This window comes from Haemaphysalis longicornis, unplaced genomic scaffold (genome assembly GCF_048455015.1).
Source record: "Haemaphysalis longicornis isolate Haplotype H1 unplaced genomic scaffold, Haemaphysalis longicornis Haplotype H1 scaffold_9, whole genome shotgun sequence".
NCBI classification, from domain to species: domain Eukaryota; kingdom Metazoa; phylum Arthropoda; class Arachnida; order Ixodida; family Ixodidae; genus Haemaphysalis; species Haemaphysalis longicornis.
The window spans coordinates 58,690,935-58,716,370 of record NW_027526460.1 but is presented as its reverse complement, the minus strand read 5'-3'; the positions used below and the strand labels follow the sequence as shown (position 1 = coordinate 58,716,370).

Here is a 25,436-nt window from a genome sequence, read left to right as displayed (position 1 = left end):
TTTGGCTAATCTTTCGTTGGCCAATCCCTAGGGTGATCCTGCCACAATCACCATCGTTCTGCCGTGTACGAGGGACGGGACAGGACCCGAGCAAGAGGAGCTCGGCCCTAAAAAATCACATAGGCACCGGCAGGACTCGAGCCGGTGTGTGGTAGACCAGACAGAGTTACTTTGGGGCTACGATCGGGAGTTAGTACCCGAGAGTCAAATGGCTTATTCCCTCGCCTGTAACGGTGCGGAGTACCTTAGGTCCTCCCAATGTCCGTCCATGTCTATTCCTTGCGCACACCACCATCAAGCAAACATGAAGCGAAATTTGATTTGAGCTGTGAGTTGCAGTTTCACTTAGGGAATAATCAAGGCGCAACTCTTGGGTCAAATGGAATGACGGTCGGCGGGCAAATCGGTGTTACTCGGGGCGCAACTTGGACGTTATTTCGAGCCCCCGTACTCCGCACCCTCGCCATCATACACGGAGTAGAGATGCTGCCATTTTTCATACAAGGTGCAGTTTTACTTGTAATTTTGAGTAAAAATGAGATATTGATGCCTCACATATTTCGTATATATCACATAAGTTAGAATTCTGGAAAGTAAAATTTTATTGGCACAATTTCGTACTTCGAGTCATTCGTCATTCCTTTTTGGAACATTTAATTTCTTTGAAACATGGTGTCAGGGTAAATGCACTGTTGGGCGCATCATTGGGCTCAGTTTATTTTAACTCTTATTGTGGATATTGTGACGCGGCGGATGTACACGAAACGTGTTTAAGAATGATGAGCAATGTATTTACAATACATACAAAGCAACCATGACGGAGCCTGCGCATGCTTGTCCACACGCATTTTCGTCGAAGCCCTCAATGCTACGCTGCACTGCTCCCTCCGCCGTCATCTAGAGACAATATGATTGGATGTTTTTAAAAACGCTTAAAAGCATTAGGTAGCGGCTTACATCACATAAAATGGCCGATGCAAGTGGGTTCCTCGATATCGCCAAGACTAAAGCTTTATGTATTTAGAACCTACACCGCTTTTCCCCGTATTACTCAGTGCAGATGTTCTTGGAAATCCGAAGCACTCGCTAGCGGCTCGAACGAAAACTTTCCCCTGCCATAAATGTGTGGACAAGCAAAGACCTAAACTGTTTGTTAGAGTGATCAGTAAAACATTTTGGACAAAATACTGAGGCAGTGTCGTGATCCACCATTCCAATTAGGATCACTTTTGGAGTGCGGTTAGTATCACTATGCCAAGGACAGTAAAAGGAAAATAAGCTGCCACGGTAGAATATTTTACCCACCTGGTTGCAACGAACCCAATAGCCTCCACAGTGCTTTTCTTCTGGTAATATGAGCATGGTTCATTGATTGTCGATATTCACGGCAATCAGAAGTTATCAGTGCTTTTACTACGAAGACTTTGGTAAACTCTCCTCTTGTACCAGGAGAAGGGCATACCAAATTAAAGAATAAATCAGGAGAAGAGATGATAACACTCGTATCAGGCACGAGTGAAGACGGAGAGAGAGAGAGAGCGAAAGTATTAATGAATCCTGAAAGGCATGAGCGAAGAATTCCAAATGGTTTATACGCACATGCAATAATGTCTAAGGGGAAAACGTTATTACAACCAAGGTGTTGGAAACGAAGAACGTTTAGTGCTGTTTTTTTGTTTTTTTAGTGCACGGCAACCTAATAGCTTCATATATTTTATTAGGGAAATGTCTATTGGGCTTTTCAGGTGTAAGTCGAATTACCTTTCTTGTTTCTCATTGAAATCCATGGCCAAGCTTTGTTTGCTAAGCGGAAAGATTCCACGAAATTTCGCAGCAACCATGCTTACATGCAGCCGTGACAAAGGGGTGGTCTGAAAAATCTGTGAAATATTGGGAGTCTTGCCTCAGATGGCTTCCCTTCATATAAATCATGACAAAAATGTCATAACTGCCATATGAAACCTTTAAAAATTGTTATGTGACCTTTCACGCCTGTTCGATCTGAAGCTGTCATAGGGACAAAATATTCGGCGCGTCGGTATCAGCCACGTAATCGACATAGAAACCGTTTGGCGTAGAGTGGAATGGCCATTTAATTTAACGGTAAAAAGAAAAAAAATTACAGCATTTCTTTTCTGCCTGAAAGTTATCAAGTGCGGAGCAGTGATTCGACAAACGGGCTGTAGCGCCCTCTCTTCACTAGTTTTTGTATTAGACTGGCGTTGATAGCGAAAGTCGTCAAGATAGGGCGCCGCAGCTTCTGAAAAGGCGTATAATGAGACATTGGAGGGATTTTCAAATATGTGCAGTAGCAATTGCATTAATTCATGATTTTTTCCGCATTTCATGTTACTGTTTACTTATTTCCGGCGTAGCATAAGTAGCGCGTGTGGAAACGGTGCTGCGGAAAGATTACCCCCAACACTTGGGATTCATTAAGGTGTGCCTGTGGTGACTGGCATTGATATCGTCTTCGCAACGCCAGGGACTCAATATCGATACTGACAGGGGAAGCGGTGATTTTTTCTAATCCTCTCTTCTAGTGGGTGACGCCGCCTGACTGCTATATCCTCACCCCGGACAAGAAGAAGCGACAAGCCGAGACCTTAATGTGCTGCGAACTTACTAATAACAAAAACACAAGGTCTGGCAACTCAACCTGGATATTTTTGACTGCACATAGTGCTGCCCCCCCCCCCCCCCCCCGTGGCTACATCGGGCTGGTTGGTTCGCAAATCTAGTTGTGGTCGGTGATGCTTTTTGTGATTTCGCCACCCTGTTATTACGGCAATTAGTGCAGCGTTTCAGGGCACCCAATTCGGCGTATATACGAGGCTACAGCTTGAAGGCTTCTCCCGACTAAATCCCACCGTCAGCCTGTGTCGCACAATTGAGAGGTAATTAAGTGGCCGATGCCTCGGACGGGAGGCGCGACAAACAACTCTCTCCAACGTCCCAATGCGATGATGCGGTTCAGACCTGCTAACTGGCGATAGGTCCACGCCTGATTGGCCGGTAGCGTGAGGCACGAGACGGGGCACGGGATAACCGTTTCGAAACAAAGCACATTTACTTCCTCCACTTACACAGGAAATCCAGAACAGGCTGACACAGAGGATATGACGACTAAACGACGTACTGCAGTTGACACCCCGATGGGGTCAGAGCTGCCAAGAAACCGAAACAGAGTACATTGATCACAATGAATGAAACGGTACTCGCCGTTACGAGCCCAAGAAGGAGGCGGCAGTAGATGAACGGGATAGTAAAGTGTACAATAGGCGGGGTTGGAGGCTTCCCCCAACTGCTAGCAAAGGCCCGCGAGGAATACATACAGCATGGTGCACTGAAGCAGGCGGATAGAGAAGCCCGTGCAGCCCTTTTAGAGAAGTAGAACAGAGAATACGAGTAGAAAGAGTCCGAAGAAGGGTGGAGAAGGAAAGAACAGCTTTGCTGCGGTCCGGCTGATGGTCTCACCGGGGTGACGGAGGCTGCCGGCCGTCTGTGGTGGGGTGCCGCTCATCAGCGACGCCATTCGGGCGAACTTCGGCCGCGCACTATCACCTCGTTGAGGCGATCTTCGGCGGCCTGGAGTTGCCGGCGCCGTCGTCGCTCGGCCTCCCCAGCACAGCTTGCCGCGTCCCGACCGTCCGTCCAGCCACCGCCACTCCTGACTCCATTCACCCCGCTAACCCCGCGCTGCAGCGTGCACACAGTCCCTCGGGACGCGCGTCTTCCTAGAATCCGCGGGGCGTGGGCTTCCGTTGGCCGCGGCACTCTCGCCTACCTCTCTCCCCGAAACACATGGCCAGCCGACCCGGGTGCTACAATGGAGGCGAAAACACTCGTTTGCTACGCTGCACGCCTCCTCTTGACCGAAAAATGGCGCGCGGCAAAAAAACCAGTCAAGGAGGGACATGAATTTCGCGACACTGCCCCCCATCAAGAGTGTTATCACTAATAACATTCAAAATATACAAAGCGAAATTCGGGAGCCCACACACACACAAAAAACATTACACCAAGTAACTAGCCTCGACAAAAAGACGAGACCCTCAGAAGTACAAACACATGTATACAATACAAAGAAGCGGTGCACTAAAAATACAAATATTCGCATACATCTACACAACTTCATTAAGATGAGACAAAAAAGACACACGGTGCATACATTAATGCCTGCACCCATACGTACGCGTAATGAAAACAAAAACAAGAACCCCAAAGTACTACCAGAAACCTGACAAAACTTGACCTATAGTGCGTTCTTGGCACAAACAACCATGCACCCACACAAAGCTTCACGGTTAAGCAGACAAACACTTCTTATATTTTAAAACGTCCTCCCGTTCATGTAGGAGCTGAAGAATTTCACTGCCCGGAGGCGACACTCCTCTATTGCTGACTACGCCCGTTCCTTCGCAAACAAGTTCCGATTCGTATATTTCCAAGGGCGGAACACGGCGCCTTTTCACTGTAGCAATATCACCCCGCCCCCATTTGTTGGAGGCATCTATGCAAAGCACCAAGGGTTGGTCGGAGCCGGCAGCCTGCAAACAGGTGCCCGGAAAGAAGCCGGTTCAGTTTATCGAACGAGCGCTTTCGTTACGCCCGATACCGCCAGTCTTGTACCTCGTGCGCAGGAATACCATCTCTTTTCTCTTTCTCCAGCATCTTTCGTGCGGCCGATCTGTATCGTGTACCGCGCACTCCCACTCAAGCGAATCGCGCTCCCTCTCTCCCTCGTCTTCCTCTGGGCGCCTTGGCGCTCTGCCCTCTCTCTTCTCTCAAAAAATCCGGAGAGCGGTCTCTTGGATGCCCATCTTTACGAAAAGCGACTAGACGCTCCAAATCATTCATGCTGCCTGCCGCAGAAAGAACACCTAATTCCCGCTACCCTAAGCCTCACGCCCCTGGCCAATCGTGGTTAGCGGTCCTGTCGCAGATGCCAGTTTGTCAGAGAATTGAGAGGTAATTAAGTGGCCGATGCCTCGGTCGGGAGGAGCGACAAACAGCTCCCCCCGACGTGCGAATTCGGTGATGTGGTTCGGACCTGCTAACCGGCAATAGGTCCACGCCTGATTGGCCAGTGGTGTGAGGCACGAGACGGAGCACGGGATGGCCGTTTCAAAACAAAGAACATTTACTTCGTCGACATACACAGGAAATCTAGAACAGGCCGGCACATAGTATATGACGACTAAACAACGTACTGCAGTTGACACCCCAAGAAACCGAAACAGAGTACAGGGATGACAATGAAAGAAACAGTACTCCCCGTTACGAGCCCAACAAGGAGGCGACAGTAGAAGGGGATAGTAAAGTGTACAGTAGGCGGGCTGGAGGTTTCCCCCAACTGCTAACAAAGGCCCGCCAGGAAAACATACAGCATGGTGCACTGAAGCAGGCGGATAGAGAAGCCCGTGCAGTCCCCTTAAAGAAGTACAACAGAGAAGATGAGTAGAAAGAGTCCGAAGAAGGGTGTAGAAGGGGAGAACAGGTTAGCTGCGGTCCGGCTGTTGGTCTCGCCAGGGTGACGGAGGCTGCCGGCCGTCTGTGGTGGGGCGCCGCTCATCAGCGACGCGATTTGGGTGAACTTCGGCCGTGCACTATCACCTCCTCAGGAGATCTTCGGTGGATCGGAGTTCACCGCCGTCGTCGCTCGGCCTCCCCAGTACAGCCCTCAAAGGCCGACGCCGCGTCCCGACCCTCCGACGGCCACCGCAAGAACTCACTCCATTCTCCCCGCAAACCCCGCGCTGCACCGTGCACACAGTCCCTCGAGCCGCGCGTCTTCCGAAAAACCACGGGAGGTAGGCTTCCGTTGGCCGCGGCACTCTCGCCTGCCTCTCTCCCCGAAACACATGGCCAGCCAACCCGGGTGCGACAATGGAGGCGAAAACACTCGTTTGTTACTCTGTACGCCTCCCCTCGGCCCAAAAATGGCGAGCGGCAAACAAGCCACTCAAGGACGAGCATGAATTTCGCGACAGCGTGCCCATGCCTACCCCCTACCGGCCGGCTGGGCGGTGGCGGTTTCGGTTGCCCACCTTTGGTACGTCGCATCGAGAGCGGCGAGTGCGTGCCAGGATTTGTTTTCGGTGTATTCAGCGCCCCATGGAAGCTTCAGCAAATCCCAAGGACCTTTGAGAGCGACATCCTTTCAAGAGACCGATGCGTGCGGTAGTTGCAGGCCCGGACAGCCTGGGTGGCTGCCGAGGTTGGGTCTTGGAACAGAAATTCGATCAAATTTGCGGTAAAAGAGTGCTTGTGAATTGGAGGAAGCTGCAAACTTCTGCATGGGGAGATGCGCCTGCCTGCTTAAACTGAGGTTCATGGACCTCAAAATCAGGTCTTACGTAGAGGCTAATGATGACTGCCAAATGGAGACACAGTGGTTAGAGCGGAAAGACCGGTGTAGATCCACTGATTAAAACAAAGAAACAGTAAATTCGCACACCGACCGGTGTAGTCCTCTTACTGAGTACCGGTAAGTAGCGTCGGACTGATCTCCTTGACCTGAGTACCAGAACAGCCGATCGACTCTTGTTCCGGTGAGCAAAACCGTTTACTTGAGGAGGACATCACACAAGATGTCGGACGGAGTATATATGAGTTGCAAGGACTCTACAACACCCGTACGGGACAGGGACTCGCAAGACAAACATACCGCTACCATGGGACCGCGAAGGACAGGAGTTCCAAGTACCTGGATTAGAGAAAAACCTTGTCGACGAATCTTAAGTACCCCGTGTCAATGAATCTTAAGGGTCGACGAATCTTAAGGGCTGCGGAACCGTGTATTACAGGAGGGACCAGTGCTGCCACTCGCTCGTAGGATTTCTCTTTTTTTGAAGGTTGCAGACCAGCAAACAGACCTTCGGGTGAGCGGTAAGACAGCTGCATGGGCCGTAATATTTGTAAATTTGCACTGTCTGATGCCCTCTATGAGGTGAGATATCAGGTCTGAAAATGAGTCAGACATCTTGGATCAGATCAAAAACCCGCTGCCCCAAATTCCTTCCCATTTACCAGAATTCACTCCCTTGTCCCTTTCCCCTTTCCCTTCACCTCATCTCTTTCCACTACATCCTAGGGGAAATCAAGGGGTCTCCGCGGCCCCGTACGTCTGACTGTGGGTAGCTGAATATTGTTACCTGGCGGCAGGAAAACGATGAGACGAACGATGCGATAGGGTGAAACGACCGATTTACAATACAACGGCCATGACAGCTCGCAGGAGGTGACCGCCAGACTCGTCGTCGTCGTAATCATCGTTCTTGCGTCAAGGCGCTGTGAGGCATTGCCTGCCTCAGTGAGTCCCGTAACTATACCTCTTTCCCCTTAAATTTACCTTCACCGTCGGGTGGTGAAAACTTCCATTGCGATTTAGGCGATGTATTCATTTTAGGGGGTATAAACCGGTTTTACTTCGTGTGGTACCGGTCTAGACATTTGATTTTTATTCTTTTGTCTCATTTACTCAAGTTATAAAAGCACGAGTGCTTGCTCAGCCTTCACTCGAATGCTGGTCTCGCAGTAAAAACTTCAAAATTTATTTTAAAAATGTTCTGCATTGTTTGTCAAAAAAAGCGCTAAACAGTATGTGTTTAGAAATCACGTGGCCATTATGAGCCGAAGATTCTGTCATGAAGCTTTGCTCTTTCCTCGAAATCACTGTGCACCATTGCATGCCGGGAGAGTAGTCTTGGAACTGGAACGAAGCGCACTGTATAAAGGCAATCCGCCTGACTTCTACTCTTCTGCCATGGATGTTGCTGAGGGAATTAACCAACATATGCCTTGGAGATGAGGAGCAGCTAGGGTCCCCGCTTGCAATCCAGGTTCCGTCAAAAACGTATAGGAAACGAATATAAATATCACCTACCAGTTTTCCTTCAATTTCACCTAAGAAAGCGGTCATCTATAAGGATTAAGGTTTCCTGGCATAACTTGTTAAAAACAAAGTAGACTGCTTCAACCAAAAACAAAGTCAGCTCTCTCTCTCTCTCTCTCTCTCTCTCTCTTTCTCTCCTCGTCAAATAAACTATTAAGGAAGTTGTGAGGCTACAAAGGATAGCAGGTAATACAGCCTCACAACTCTCTAAGATCCCATATTTGGCGAAGAGAGAGAGAGAGAGAGAGAGAGAGATGGCTTTGTTTGACGCCCGGAATGGACTACAGCAATTTTTACAGCGTCTGCTGCCCTTAAAAACTTACAGCTTTTTCTTCGTCGGCCGCAAGGAACGCCACCCCAAGAGAGGAATTTCTGGTTGCGGTGCGTACGCTAGATGCACCCCAACGCAGTTTGTGATGAGCGTGGTCACTAGACCGAAAAGAAGAAGGGCGACTGACTATCTTTGGAGCATAAATCTCGAAATGAGCAGAACTGAACTCTTGAATTTTGGTATAGCGGCGCTCCTGCGACTACAGCGCTACTTTGGTGATAGCTTTAGTAAACTTCAACGCAAATGCGGAAATACTTCATCGAGTCAGGAACGAGAAAACTTCCGGTGAGAGCAAACTTTACTGCCTTATCGTGTGCACCACTTACGTCGAAGGTCCCTAATAATTGTTTTACAGGTCCCTGGAAAGGGACATGTCGCATGGTAGAATCACCTCTAATTATTTTTTATATCGTACAAAACTTGGCCTCTCGACTGCGACAGTATACCCATTTTTCAGAACAGGCTTTGTTTGAACTTTTCAAACCGCAGTCTACCCATGGGTTTATATGAAATATGACTATTCTTTCTTCTTCCTACCCAGACCACCATTGAAAAAACAAGTAAAGTGCTTAATACCACGACGATAAAAACGTGCGTCGGCATTGGCCATCGTGTAAGTAGAAAAACTTTCATATATTTATAGCTTACGTGACCACTTTATCCGACGAGAACACGGCACATGCGGTGCATTCTTGATCATTTGCAGGCCGAATAAACAAGCCCTCAGCGCTTCTCCTAACAAAAACCCTCAAATCTAGCATGTGAAGAGAGCTATGTCAAAATAAATGTACATTTCCGTACAAAATAACATTATTTCAATTGTAATTCCAGTTCATTACAACCTACGTAAACAATAAAATGCTGACATTAATGAAAACTTGTTTTTCTGGTTATACAACCCGGAAAATTTTACGCAGCTGCACCGCAGTACACTGTGATCTCGGCATACTCCGCCCTGCCAGAACTCGAAGTTGAAATATTTGAGTACAAAGCGGGTGCAAAACAACTATAGGCGTTGCTTTGTCTCAGTTTGACGCACACAAAATATAATACTATTCTGGCGGTTGTGCCCTGGTCTTAAAAATATTTTAATCATTATTTTTCATAATCACTGTATTTACCTTTGTACGTTTGGTGGAATCGCCACCACGCTTGGCAATAAAACCAGCTACATAAAACATGCGGTCATAAGGTTAAAGCAGCAAGTTGTAGCGTAGCCTAACGCGTATGTGTTAAGCGCTGTTGGTCATTGAAGCAGTGTTAGCAGTTTGAATTTGTCATAGCTTGAGCGTCCATGCATCTTTTGTTTGTCTCGGCGGATCAATCCTGTGACAGACAGACAGACAGACAGACAGACAGACAGACAGACAGACAGACAGACAGACAGACAGACAGACAGACAGACAGAAAGACAGACAGACAGACAGACAAAGAGATGGACGGACGGACGGATGGACAGAAATTTTCACATTTAGGCAGCGTCTTACTGATCTTTAGAAATATTCCCAAAAGAAGCGCACTTCTTTTGTGGCTACACATCACAGCAGTCTGCCTTCTGTCCGCCTCGTGTTAGTCGGAGCTCCCGGTGTGCCTAGCTCCGTGTCTCGGAATAAAAAGCGCTTCAAAGTAGGGTATACGCCAAGGCTCTGCATCTGCTAAGGGCCCCCAGACAGCAAAGTACGCTAAATATGCTTTCAACACGGAAGCCGTATGCTTATGCAATTGGACACTTGTCTAGCAGGGCTTATTGGGAGCCTTGGGCTTCATTTCAGGTCTATTAATTTTGTGCAGTTGAGTAAATTGCCACTGTCCTAAGAGATCAGGGAGTGTAAGCTGTTATTGCTATATTCGTTCGTCAACGGCGGCTTAAACTCGCATCTCATGTCTCTTTCAGTGCTACTTTCGCAGATGCTGCTTGCCGTACGCCTGTGACCAACCAATCTACCGATGCATTATTCCCTAAAAAATCTCCCTGATGAGAAAAAGTTATACACGCTCCCGGTCTGCGGCTACTCGCCAATAAACGTCTACCTGAAACAATTACCGCAATGGTGAAACAATTACCGCAAATTAAGTGCGTCGTAGAAGCAACTGTACTATTATAGCAAATTCAGTGTCAAGAGTGGCGAAATTATACTATGGTACACTTCTTAGTGTTACGAAGCGTTGCCTAGAGCTGCACTAGCATTCGAATTGCCACGTCTACAAAATACCCTTTCTTTGGGGATGCTTATAAATGTCAATATCATTTGAATATCATTTGAAGCGATTGCATATAATTCCCACGCTTCCATGCGCTTTATTTTGATGACTGGAAACATGCGACAAATAGAATATTCCTAAGGTTATTGGACACGTTTTATGCAACCCCAAGCAGGTGAAAATATAGAACAGCTGGTGCTGCAGTGCGCTGTATTAAGGTTTTCCTATATTATTATTAGCTATGAAGGGTGCCATTTGTGGGTAAGTACGTCATGCGTACGAACTTTAAAAGCCCAAATTCAGTTCAGGAAGCTGTGGTTCTGCTGAAAAGTAGCAAGGCAGAAATCCAAGACATGGCGAGAATTTTGTAGTGCATGCATGGTACGCGCGTATACAAGGGGTTAAAATGACGGCCAGTTTTCCCCTATCACTCCTGATGAGAAGAAAAATTTCCCAGTGGTATCAACTGGTAAAGGTAAGTATTCAATGGCACCACAATGTTTACAACTTGCTGTGGCCGTAGCATTCGCCGCAATTTTAACTGCCTTTTCAGGAATAATAGTCAGACGTTTTTATTAATCGATTATTCGAACAGCGTATTCACGCCACTGCGCGCAGATATATTACAAATGGGGCAAACACTTACGTGATTGGTTGTGCTGAAATATCACAAAAATTACCGGTCATTCTGCATTGCCAAAATGGTTGACTAGCGAGGGTTTAAATTGGGCTTACACGCAGATTTCTAAAATTTTGCTGGCAGGCAAGCAGAAAAAGCCCGACCCACCACCTCAAGTAGCTGCGTGGATTTAACTGAAACAAAACAAGCCGGTTAAGAGCTGCGACGACATGTGCAGTCTTTGTCAAAAAAAGTCTATGCCAAGCGCAAAGTGTGCAGGCCGAAAAAAATTCCATGTACAAGCTTGCGTCCCGAGCGAGGCTGGAACGTTTTATGCCAGAATGCTATGGAAAATATCTTTCATTCTTGCTGTCATAAATTATTTTGTCATGTATAAATGTAAAGCTTATTACTTGACTTTTGTGGTCGATAAGGCTCAGGATAGGCCTAGAAAATTATTTTCAAAGTGTGTACGTTGGGACTTGTCTGCTGGTGTCAAGGACCCGTGTGCACAAGACGATCTCCAGACAAATCGTCACACACGCCCTAAAAATTTCCAATTGTCCAACTGGAAAGTCTCTTTTTGGTTTCGTGTACACTTCTTTAAAGTCTTTACACTTTGACAGCGCGGCACTTTGGTCTCCTAGACGCGTTTCCGGTCAGCGAAAAGCATCATTTTACCAGATCTGCTGCTCTCAGCGGGCCTCTGTAGCGCAATCTTCGGCGGTCTTCTTTATTGTCACGTTCCGTGGCATCTCACACGCCCGCCGCTCTTCTCGCGTTGTCCCTAACTTACTGGTAGAACTGAGCTTTTCCACGCCGACAAAAACGCTAAAGTGGCGATTGCAAGGAGGACAGCTGGGGACTGTCTCAACGACTGTTTCTAACGGTGCCGTGGCACAATATTGTCATTCTATTCCATTTGTTTTGGTAGAGCTTCTCTGCTGCGCTCCAAGACAGTAAGGTGGCAGTCTGTATGTGTTCAGCAAATTTTCATATGATAGAAATGCGCTTTCTGATATGCTGTTTTCTCTATATTTGCAGCGTCTGCTGATACTTTTAAGAGTTTTTTCCTCCGCGTGGTATAAATAGCTTGTCACTGTACGGTAGAGGCGAGAATGGCGAATATGATTAACATGAAAACGTGTTGTTATTGGATAACTTGAAAGCTTGCGATAATGTGTTAAATTCATTAGAATGTGTAGAAAAGCGAGAAGTCAACAGAACACGTCGCTGCAAGATGGCGAATCACAAAGCACGACAGAGCTGCTCTAAATGGTTCAGGACGAATTGAGCAACTCTTCACAAGTCAGCAGGGCCACCAGGGCTTCTAAAATACCCTTTCGTTGTAGTCAGGCACACGAACGACTTTATTTTGACCGCGCCTTGCATGTGTATGTCTGTGTATCCTATATTCACGCGGAGTACCGAGCGAGCACTCATAGCACTGAGCGAAGTAGATGGCGTTATACCACCAGTTGTAATTACTCAATAGCTTATCCCCTGTCAGGACAGTCAACTGGCTCAGCACTTTTAAATGCTGAGTCAGTCGCAATGCCCTCGCAAAGCATGCTTCCTTGACAACTTGGGACGAAGGCTTTGTTTACTCAGCCTAACAGTGATGATCGCTCTGAACAACGTCCTCTAAACGTTGTTATTATCTTTTTGTGCGAAAAGATCAGCTTTTCTTTTCGCACACTAAAAAAAGAGAACGGCGTATATTAGCAGCCGCGTGTACAATTTCACCCGGCAAACCGGCGGCAAGACCGCTTTATGACCAGCTGACTATTGAATTTATTAGAATGGTCCATATTATGATATTACAGGCAGTTCTTATTGGGTACCTGCTTGCCGAAGGTGATTATAAGCAAAACATTTACTGCGAACTTAAGGCTACAGTTTTGTTGCTCAACACAAAACGTAAAGCATACCCGATGAAAGGAAATCTAATGACGCAAATTTTACCTTCCTCCATAGCAGGGGCGTAGCAAGGAAAGGAGGTGTTTTGGCGTCAGGAAATCTGGCGAAACTTTTTATTGCTGCTATCCCATTTCTCTCGCCCCCGCACTTCGGAGTTTTTTTTTTTTTTTCGTCGTCCACGCTGTTCACACTCGGCATCGGTACATTAAAGGGACACGGAAGTGCATGTGTCAAGCTCCCATTTTTACTTGCACTGGGTAGACTGGCTCAAATAAACACATTTTCCATCAATTACCCGGGTGATGAGGCGGTATAAGAAGAAACAATACCACGCATGGTTTGCCGCGGTCGCACCAACTAACAGCAGTTACGCCAGTAGAAGGTGGCCGAAATTAGCATTCAAACAAGTTTCGGTTTCGAGTCTTTGAAATATGCTTGGAATCGGACGTTATCATTGGATGGGCGTTCTCGACATCTCAGTATTCCGCATAGAGGACTTCTGCCATGCTGTAGGCTGTAAAATGCGTCAGATAACCCTACCAGGACGGCTTGGAATCGTAGAAATGACTAGCCGAGGCGTACGCAATGGATGTACGCCCTCCGCATCAGCGCGGACGCTCAAATTAGATGCGATTTTCCACCATCTTTGGGGCATACCTGGCTCCCGGCCAAGGGTCTGCTGATTCGGGACCGTGCCCACTGCACGCAAGCAGTCAGCGCTTATGGCAACAGCACGCAAAGAACTGGCTAGCATGTCCGTGTCAGTCTCCGCGCGTTCTGCAAACTCGCTCGTTGAGCAATGAACGTTACAGTGAAAAAATAGAGAATTCAGTATAGAAAATATTGGCCAAAAACAAAGAAATCAACTTTAAAAAGGGCATGCACCCTCGGGGACTTGAACTTGTGACTTGTAAAATAGCATATCATGGGCTCCAGACCACTCGGCCATGAGCCAGCGCTGCCAGTGTTGGAAATATAATGTATCTATGTATAGCCAGTTCACAATTTTATTTATTTTAGCATTTCAAGCAGACTAGATGACTACTTCTTGTATTGTGCTAGTGCAGTAAGCGTCCCACAAATACCCATAATACCTCATGTCTACTGAATGCATTTCTTAGCCGGAAAAGCGTTCAGAGATGTGAGGTCGAGCTGCTGACCGCTGTACTTGTTCACCCAACGCAAAAAGGCGCTTCCAGTTCCATAGTTTTACACTTTACGGTAAAATTCTTCGTTGGTTTTATTTCCTTTGTACCTATACTAACTTGGCTGACACTTCTCCACGCTCCAATTGGCCTTAGATTTTCCTACTAGCGTACCACTAAGCGAAGTGTCGCATGTGCGCTTGTGCAGCGCCTGTGTTAAGCGACCTGGAATTGGAGCTCGATACAGTGTTGAAGCCAACAAACTAAATGCACATTCTTTCATTCACAAACGAGTCCTTGCTTAGTTTCAACTGAGCGAACGAATTGTGACGACTCGTCGGCGGCCAGCGGACTAAACGCTGGGCCGACTGGCTCTGTCAGAGGCTCGGCGAGCTGTGCAGTAGCGCAGTCAAGCCACCATTTGTGACGTCATATGAAAAGCCACAAAAAATTGGCGAGGATACAGAGAGGACGACAGCAATTTCGAATAGGTTTTTTTCTAGTGAATAAACTCGAGTCAACGCAGCGTGAATGGTCGAAGTATGGCCTACAGACTCCACACTACAATTTGCGCTCGTAACCCCACAATGCTTGCAACAACTTCCGTGTCCCTTTAATACGGTAAAGCAAAGGAACAAAATTATATCAGAAAATAAACTGAAAGAATTTTTGCGACTCAGGGTATCTTTCTATTTAGTTTTTTTTGTGTGCCGGAGGCGTATGCAACTCTCAGAAAAATATCTCTGGCTACGTCACTTTCCGATAGGTTACTTGCTGTTAGTTTTTGGACGGGCATATCCTGCATAATTATCAAATATTTTTGCGACATCACTTTCCTTAAACTACTTTTTCACAGCTTCCAGCATTAATTTTCTGGGGTAGTTTCTGGGTCGCAGCAACTGTTTACACCCAGGACGAAGACCAGTACAGCTGTGTTCAGTGTGGTATACATGTTAGAATCTGCGCGTATAATGTCATTTCCTGGGAACACTTGTGTTACGTGTGCACTCGCTATCCACGGCAAACCAAGGAATGCGTAACACTGCATTTCTGTAAATAGATAGAACACCGAGCGACTCCGTCGTCGTCGGTCCTGGCGCACAACAAATCCAACTGCCCTCTACTCCCTTCAGTCATCGTCGTGTCCATGCTCCAGAGCAGTGGTCACGTAACATCTCCCCTACCTTCACATTGTCCCGCTGACCCCCACGCTCCCACACAATCCCGCACCTCCGGCGACAAGGGGGAACTCCGGATAATGTCTATGTAGACGTAACTCAGCCGCAGGTAAACGGTAGGCTGGTCAGGTGTTGAACAGGTATACACACGACGGAGCCTGTCAGCGTAGAAATTCGAGAGAGATCACCACATAACCGCAGGCGGACTTCCGCTCGGAGATGTCATTGACTCAAACGGAGGATGTGACGGTGGGACGAATTTTTGTGTTCGAAATCGCCATTCTTTACCGAAGTGCATAACTGCCCTACTACAAACGATTCTGGATCGGCGGCAGTTTCTAATAAAGAGCAACGTACTGGCCCCGTCTGCCGGCCAATCAGGGGCGTAGACATCGTGCAGGCGGGAGGCGGCATGACGTCATGGAGCCAGCCTTCACAAGGCCATCCCTCTTAACGCCCTTCCTTCGCCGTTTCGCTTTCCCAAGAGGCTGATGTCAGCCCCACATGTGACCGAGCAGGTGAACCGCGAAACGTATCTTCTTGCAGTTTCATCCTGGTGTGCGTTACGTTGCAGGCGGTGCGGTGCGCTTTCACACGGCGGGGCCACGTGGGAGAGTGGCGTCGAGGCCGAAAATAATGGGTAGCATTCAGCGAAGCGTACATTTCACAGTAAAAAATCACTCGTCTTTGAGAAACGTCTCAGCATCGCTGGGCGTCAAACCCAGGCCGTTCTCTCCAAAGCCCGCGATTCTGCCCTTAATAATTAACTGCAGCTGAAGAGCGGAGTTGTTTAAGCCGAAGTGTAAAAAAATAGGAGTGTTCTAAACGCATGAGTATATGCCGCGGGGTGCGTGTAGGAATTTCAAGCTTATACGTAACTGGAATGTAATGTCGCCCCACAACAAATGTATATTCCAGGGACTGTTATAGCACATGCAATTGTTATTTAATGACTGCTAACTGATCTGATACTAAGCGCAGCACAATAACGGCAAATCTTTTGCTATGCTGTCAGAGCAGGGATAAAATAGAACCTATACCAGGTAACAGTTATTGAAAGGACTCTGTTAAATTCCCTGGAGGTGGTACTCCGTGCATATCTTAAAGGAGTCGTGAAAGGCGTTTTGAGCACACTAAACAAATAAGAGCAATCATTAGGTAAGGTGCAATGCGTCATCTCTTCCTAGTATAACGTTTTCAACAGCGCGGACACCTCACACTTTCGGTGCCAAGTTTTTCAACCCTTTCACCACCTTTACTGTGTGTTCTTGAACACCGCCATTCAAATGAATGTACTGCAGCGCTTCTCCAATTCGCGTCACGAAGCATAGATCCTGCTACTGAAAGGCTTTCTTCTCATACGTTGGTCTTACCGCCGTCGAATATGGGCTTTTCGTCGCCCTGATGCCCACTCTTTGCTCTTTGCCAGCCACGCTGGCTGCAGACTTAATTTCAAATGTTTACTAGCGGCGTGGGAGTTTCAATACCTGTGGAGATGGCACCACTGACCCTTCTTACTTGTTCTTGTTTCGACAGCTATGTCCCCGCGGTTTTAGGTACCCTCTATGCGCTGTCTTCCCGCTATCGTTCCTTGCTCCTCGCATCGCTCACTAGGTTGGCAGAGGGAGGCATATCTGTTTCTGGTATTACTAGGTATTACACTTCTTACCCAAACTTGTACCCTAACACGCCTTTATACACTGCGGAAAAATGCTGCTATGTCAAGGATGGTTTTCTGGTTTTTAACGCGAAACAAAAAATAAGGATATGCTGATTTTAACTTTCTCCTCTCACACCCTCCCGCAATTTTTCAGTGATAAATGTGCATCTCTTCGTGATCATTGTTTGCCAAAAGCCAATATATCTAATCGAGAAGAGAGAATTTTAGAAGCCATAAAAACGCCCTTGCTTAGTGGTGCACAAGGTAGAGCGCACGCAAATATTCTTATTAGAGTTTAGCATTGAGAAACCGCTTGCTTTGAGAAGCTCCCTGTGGCGTTCATGAGCCAACTGAATCAAACTGAGTCACCAATCAAACCAAGCGCAACTGGTTCTTTATTTCTTATCAACAACAGGATAGTAGAAACCATTGGTTCAATTTCGGTATTTCATATTTGGGTATGTGAACTGCAAAATTAAACATGGGTGCACTGCACAACCAATTTTTAAACCTGTATCTCTACATTTATATAAAATAAATGTTTTGGTGGTTGTTGTGTGTATTTAAGAAGGGTTGCAATGCATATCGTGCAGCCGGCCTCTTTTCCATTAGCAGGAGGCGCACCACGGGTACCATTGCTCGAGGTAATCAACAGATGTCACTGTGAGAGTCATCCGCCTGTCCAGGATGGAAGAGATGCCGTTACGAGCAGCGTTCAAATAAAGTTGAAGAAACACTCTTGCTAACCAGCGTGGAGTTGGTCCTGGAAAAAAAAAGGTATTTTCATCTCGGGTTTCTTATAGAGGGAATGAAACTCTTGTTTCAAAAATGTACGCGGATTTGTTGACAAATTATCCCTACATGCTTCTTTATATTTAATTTAAACGTGGTATTACCATAATCAGTATTGCAGCCTCTCGATAATTCAGTCACTTAATTCAAATTCTCGGATATTTGGAAGCTATGCTCCGGTTCAAACAATTTTACATGCAATCCATTAGAATAAATTGCTCGGTAATTGATGATAAAACTAAATATGTCGGTTAATTGGACATTGTTTCAAATAAACGTCGTTGATGTGACTGTCGTATTTCGATAAAATTTAAAATTTTTAAGTGCCAACACACCGCCGTGCTCCGCGCTATGTCAAAGCCATTGCAACTGAGGAAGTGCGAAGTAGTAGAGCGGCAGGTCAGCTGAGACCCGGTCGAGCATACGCATCTCTCTTTTCAGGCCCTCAACCTTCTTCTTGGCACTAAGCTCCGTGTGAACAGAGTGTGTGGTGGACGCTTCAGGCTTAGAATTTAGCGATGAGTTTGAACTATCAGGGCAAAGCATGTCGTACGCTCTAACTGCCCACAAAAGTCGAGATTCTTAAGAAAATCCAGGAGGGAGACGTGATGCGGACTAGTTGAAATGCTGTTATTTTGCTTTTTGACTAATTGGAAGTTCGGTTAATTCGAAGATTTTTTTGCGGTCTCTGTAGACTTCATATTACCGGGATTCAAATTGGATTTTATTTAAATTTTGACTTAGTGCGGTAATACAAAGATTCACAACAATGTGACGGCTGTGTCTTGTTGACTACTGTTGTTTAGACATTACTTCAAAGCGAACGAGTTGTATGAAACAGATTGTGGCGAAATTCGTCATATTACGCCCCGTATTTGCCGGAAGCATTGAGGTCACCGCAACAAAGGCCCGTAAATTATTCTTCATAACACATCTGTTTCTTTAGATCAAAGGCTTTCGTTGAAATGTGCCAATCTTTGTGTGGCTAGATACAGGCTTAAAGAAAACGGGGCTTTATTACTGTTTATTCCTTCCGCATTGTTTTTAGGCCTGTAGCCGAGAAATCCGGATGTTGTAAGTTGTGGAGAAATTTAGCTACGCGGAATCGGCATCGCAAGTTTAATTATGGGTTCTCACAGTTACTTCCTTTTACTCTTTGTGGGGTCGGTTTTGAAGATTGTAGTAGTTACCACTGAGGTGCGGAATTTTTTTTTCCTTTTGATACAGTTCTGGTCAGGGCTTAGCGAGTAATCATGTGCTCAATATATCTCAACTAAAATTGATACTTTAAAGAAATGGTGGTGTTGTACTTTCTTTCTTTTTCCATTCGCACACACCACAAACCAACAAAACTGTTGCGGCCGTATTGTATCAAAACATTCTTAGAATCTGGTTATATTTTACTGTCACTGATTGTGTAACCTTAGAATGCGCAGTAATTTTATCCGCGCTGTTTTAATCCTTGGAAAAATTTTCATCTTGATCAACTTTCCGTGTTTGATTATCAGGCGGGTTCTTTAGTACGGAGTTACCGGTAGTAAAGTGAAGGCAAATACAGATACCGCTGTGACCCAAACAGGGTATAAAAAAACCTTTAACATAAAGGCTGGTCTGTAAACTACTTCAATCTTAAGTACTTTTAAAAAGGGCATCGTTTTATTGCAATCGTACAAAATTTTCGTTGATGCTTTCGGAGCATAACTGAGAGTGTAATAATTTTTTTGAAATACAAATTTGCTTCAGATATATATCTCAGCCATATCATTAAGTGTTTCCACCCGCCTTCAGAGAACACCAGCACAGCAATGTTAAACAAAACATGGAACACTCACATTTACTGCAAAATAGGTTCCCTTAGAAAAAAAAAGCACAGATTGTATTCGCTTTTGTACTGCAAAAACCGTCACTTTTACAGGTGCTATTTTCAGTGACGATGCAGAAACAGCGTGCAAAATGGTATTGCATCGTGAAATAACCAAATATCGAGATGCTATATATTCTGCATACCACGAGTTCACGTGTTGAAGACATCAATTATGTTTACAGCCTTGTTTAAAACATGTTTATAGCCTTATCTAGTACGGCTTCCCGCCATATCAGCCATCGCAGCATCGACAGAACTGTGTGGTAATAATGTAGCGATATTTAGTTGATACCTTGAATTTTTTCAATTACTTGGTGCAGCACTGATGGTGACACAATCGCCTTGTTGTGCCGGTGAGCACAAACATTCGGTAAGAGTTTAGCAGAGAGCTAATTGGTAGCGCATATTAATACTGAAGCGTAATTACACGAACAAAATAACCCATTATAATGATAAATCTATAAATAGTGGCATAAAAATGCGGCCATGCACTCCGTACAGACGGGTAACTAGCGAAGCTGTGATGGGCGGCCGGTGTTTGATGTGTCACGCTGGGCCTGCTCATTTCGATAGAACGTGTAACCGACCTTGGTAAGTACCACTTTGACGCTGCTCCGTCCCCACCACCGGTACCCTTGCCCGCCGTTGTAGCTTGAGCTGTGCTTCAAGCAATGGCTAGCTGCGGGCGCGCTCTGCTGTGAGAGAGACTCTTTTTGGCACCTTTCTGATGAGGCGTCCGCACATACCAGTGTCAGAAGCTGCTGGAGTTTACCTACGACATTTACAAGCCTGGCAAATCTCGCTGTCCTTACATCTAACCCCTCCCCTAACCACCTTTTTCGCGGATGCAGAGAGGGTTGCGCCGGATGAGTTTTCGGCATACACCGAACCGCCGGATTTTCCTTTCGCATAGCCATATTAGCTTCACTTTGAAACCAAGCAAGTGAAGGAACATGTAGCTTAACTCGTCAAGGGAGATTTGTGCTTCGCTGGTGAGGCCCGCGATCCCCACGCTACATTGGCCGGCCATCGCTCGCCTTAGTCCCACCTTCGCAGCTTTCTGTTACTCGCGCAGCCAAGGCAGATGCACATGGCTTGTAACCACTGCCGACGCGATGAAGACAAGAAAACGGTTGGTGCGAAAAGTAATGAGTCATACGCCATTTTGTGTAGGAGAGTGGCGAACATAAAAAAAAAATGGCCTCGCAGCATGGCACGTGCAGCAGGAAAGAGTGAATGACAACTGTTCTGCTGCCAGGGATGAGAAGCGGGAGTACCAATCGGGATTATCATTTGTGTTCTGTGTTTCACCTCGGCATGCAGGAATTGCAACGAAACACAGGAAGGGAACTGCTTTTATTGCGGCTATACTTCTTGCGCAGGCTACTCGGTCATTTTTCTTTTCACGACATATGGGCCAACTTTATTGCGAGCAGTATTATCATTACACTGGGTTTGAAGAGGGTATGCTAGCGAAACAGGTAGAACGCATTTTGTTCCGAATTAGCGCCCAGGAAAGACCCACGAATACTCTACTGTTATCAAGAGCCCATCAAATACCAACATAGGGGTGTATTCACATATAAGGAGTCTTCAGAAAATTGCTTAAATATAAGTTTTTTAAGCCTTTGCAGTCTTTGCGGTATGGTTATCGCCGGTTTTGGCCTTAAAATCGGTAGTTTCTTAATGCACTAGCTGTCACTGCAAAGTTATGCATTTCCCATCATGAAGCGCAAAAACGGCGGGTAGTGTGAACAGACATTTCCGTGATTGCGGGACTACGTATAAACGGGGGTTATTGCAATTTAAGAGTTAAAACTTCCCCAGAAAGGGAATATTCTGAGTTCTGGCCCTGTTTGCATTACTCATCCAGTTATACACGGAATGGAAAATTTGCCCACCCCGACGTGCTACTATTACAAGAGACTCTCACTGCCACACCGTCCCTTCCCGGCTACAGAGTGCACGCCGGCCCTCCAGAGGGCAGGGGCCTGTGCACCCTGGTCAAAAAGGGACTGACCTTCGTCGAGCACGTACTCAAAAACGTCAAGATAGAGCACACATTCACGGAGCTCGTGCCGACCAAACGCAGAAAGGAAAGTGTTTTTTTATTAAACATATACAGCAACCCATCGCAAAGGCTACAGCGGTTCAAGTCGCTGCTGCACAAGGCGAGCACTGCAGCGGGGAGGTCAAAGCTACTGGTGTGCGGAGACTTCAACGCCATGGATCAGACGTGGGGATACACCAAGAACAATGCCAAAGGGAGGAACCTAGCACAAGACGCACTAGAACTAAACTACACCCTCATCACGGACCCGGCATACCCCACAAGAATCGGAAACTCCGTCTCTCGCGACACCACACCCGACCTCACGTTCGTCAAGAACGACGAACCGGTCACCATCACCTGGAGAAACACCGGAGAAGACCTGGGAAGCGACCACACGATCGTCGAAATCATCGTGCCCACGTCGGGAGAACAACCAAGCAGTACAAGAAAGTTCACCTGGGTCGACTGGACCGAGTTCAGGAAGCTCAGGGATCGAGAAGAAGCCGAGACAGACGAGATCACGGACATCGACACGTGGACTCAAAAGATCGTCCGAAACGTGCGCGACTCGACGCGAGAAATCGAGACCGACGTATATACAGACAGGATGGACAGCCGACTTGCCCACCTCATCGAGGCAAAGAAATCCATACAAAGCAGATGGAAAAAGCAGAGGCTTAACAGAAGGCTCCGCAAGAAAGTGGCCCAGCTCAACCGCACGATCGAAGAGCACTGTCGCACGCTCTGCAGCCAGCAGTGGAACGAGCTATGCAATGCGGCTGACGGCCAGATACACAACGGCAAGACATGGAATTTACTCAAACAGCTACTTGACGAGACCAAAACCAAGTCCCACCAAAGAGACCGTCTCGCCAAACTTCTGCATCGAGAGACTACGGAGACAGGAGCTGCCACCCTGCGAAAGAAGCTCCAAGACAAATACGTCCCGACGACACCGTCGGTCGACCACGGTCCATACCGCGGCCGACCCAACGTGCGTCTGGACAGGGATATAGAAATTGAAGAGGTACGCACTGCCCTTCACGACCTGAACAGCCGTTCGGCACCTGGGCCGGACCTCATCACAAACAAGGCCCTAAAAAATCTCGACGACCACTCCATCGAGAACCTTACGGCGTATTACAACAAATGCTGGAGGAGCGGTACCCTGCCGAAGCAGTGGAAAAGGGCCAAGACAATTCTCATACCAAAACCCGGGAAGCCACTGAGCACGGACAACCTCCGCCCGATCTCGCTCACGTCCTGCGGGGGCAAGGTCCTGGAACACGTCCTACTCAACCGGTGGCAAGAGTTTCTCGAAAATGAAGACCTCTATCCCGAGACGATCATCGGCTTCCGCCAACACCTGAGCACGCAGGACGCCATGATCCAAATCAAACATCAAGTCATCGATGGCGAAACCAGGGACACCAAAGCCGTCCTCGGGCTTGACCTGCAGAGTGCCTTTGATAAAGTCACGCACTCGGCCATCCTTTCGCAGGTATCCAATCTAAACTTAGGTGAAAGGTCGTACGAATATATTAAGGTCTTCCTCAGCGGTAGAACGTCAGAGCTCAGAGCTGGCGACCTGAAGATGGATGAGAAGACATTAGGTAGTCAGGGAACCCCCCAAGGCTCCGTCATCTCACCCATGCTCTTCAACCTCGTTATGATACAAGTTGCCAAAAGACTATGCCAGCTCGAAGGACTGAACCACACGATATACGCGGACGACATCACGCTGTGGGTGGACGGGGGCCGCGATGCCCACATAGAATCCACACTGCAGACGGCTGTCGACGCGATCGAAGAAAGCTTGGAAGGCACGGGACTGCGTTGCTCCCCCACCAAGTCCGAGCTCCTGATCTACCGACCGAACAAAACGCACAGAATCAAGCAGCAAAGGGAGCATGAAAAGATCAAAATCCGAACCAGGGACGGCAACACAATACCGAAGGTCAGCAAGATCCGAGTCCTAGGGATGACGATTGAAGCGCTCGGTAGGAACGGAGGCACCGTCACCCGCATCACGGGAAAGGCGGCGAACGCGACAAGACTGCTCAAGCGCGTTACTAACAAGAAGGGAGGCATGAAGGAGGAGAACCTCACCAGACTCATACACTCCTTCGTTCTTTGCCACATAGCGTACGTGGCAGCCTTCCACAAGTGGATGAAAAGCGAAAAGAACAAGCTAGACATCCTAATCTGGAGGGCCTACAAGACAGCCCTCGGCCTACCCGAAACTACCAACACGAAGCGTCTCCTCCAGCTGGGCATGCACAACACGCTCGACGAGATCGCCGAAGCGCAAAGAACCGCTCAGTTGGAACGACTGTCGTCGACCAAGGCCGGCAGAAAGATCCTGTGCAAACTAGGCATCAGTTATCACGAACAACAGGGACCAAAACGCCCCGTTCCCGACCACGTACGGCGGAACGTACGGGTAGACCCCTTGCCGAGGAACATGCACCCGGACTTCAACGAAGGCAGAAGACGCGCTAGAGCTAAAACACTAACGGACCTGCACGCAAAAGACCCCGGCGCCAGATACGTGGACGCAGCCGAATATGCTGGCCGCAACGGCTTCGCGATTGCTGTGGTCGACTGCGAAGGCAACTTGCGGGCATCCGCCAGCACGTCAAGCAAGCAAGTCGAGGAAGCGGAAGAAATAGCCATCGCCCTGGCCATCGTAGACCAAGAATGCCACACGATCCTCACAGATTCCAGACAGGCGGTAAGAAACTACGCGAAAGGAAGAATTGCCTCAACGGCGGCAGGCATTCTGAGCCGACAGGCAGACCGCGACAAGAGGATTCGTATCAAGTGGTTCCCGGCGCACGCAGGCGCAGCGTCGGAGAAGAATGCCAACCACAACGAAACGGCACACGCCCGAGCGCGAGGACTAACTGACCGCGCCCAGGGCGACGGCCTCCCGCTGTGGTTCAGCGCCAAAGACCGAATGACCAGCTACAACGAGTTGACCAAGGCCTTTCGGCTGGCCCGTAGACTTCTCCCGCCGCCCTGCAAAGGGCTGAGCAGGTCACAGGCCGTGCTGTTCAGGCAGTTGCAAACGAGGACGCTTCCGAGCCCGGCGCTACTGCATCGGATGTACCCGGAATCACACCCCGACGACAAGTGCAGAGTGTGCCGCAGGGAGACGGCCACATTCGAGCACATGCTCTGGGACTGCTCCAAACATCCAAGCGAAGCAAATTCAGGACGTATACCGCCGCAGCTTGAGGAAGCAATGCGGAGTGACCACCAAGAAACGCAACTCCAGGCCGTCCAGCAGGTCATCGAGGCGCTTGCTAGGCAGGAACCTCGCGAGCCGGCAACGGCGAGCGATGATCCTCGCAGAGCACCCGCCAAGACGACGACGTAGGCCACGTCCTAAGCGCGCGTGCGCGCTTTACTGCAGGCACAATAAACGTTTCTCCAATCCAATCCCACCAGGTATACCGCGCTTCCGTGTTTTGACGCCAGTGCTACGGACCACGTTAGTAAACGTGACAGTCAAATACAAAACCAATTGCGGTAATTCAAGTGGAAGAATTGGGACAATTGTCCCTCCAGCATCATGAAACCTGCCCTGGCATGGCCGAAGCCCAAGACAATTAGAAACCATTTCGGGGAAATTTACAGCTGGCTTATCAAACGGGTCACTGATCGTGTGTGAATTTCTCTCCACATTTAGTACCAAAGGCGGTCCTAAGACTGATAGCCCTCCTGTATTGTACAAAGTGAAAAGCAAAGGTAAATAGCGCCGCACAAATTA

The 25,436-nt window shown here is 47.6% G+C and overlaps 1 protein-coding gene across 1 annotated transcript; it reads left to right on the top strand.

Annotated features, from left to right (window-relative positions):
* Positions 1-23,007: 23,007 nt before the first annotated feature.
* On the top strand, positions 23,008-25,043 carry LOC144153218 (uncharacterized). Its single transcript, XM_077684871.1, has one exon. The coding sequence runs from the start codon at positions 23,046-23,048 to the stop codon at positions 25,041-25,043; it is 1,998 nt and encodes a 665-aa protein (XP_077540997.1). The 5' UTR covers positions 23,008-23,045.
* The last annotated feature ends 393 nt before the right edge of the window (positions 25,044-25,436 follow it).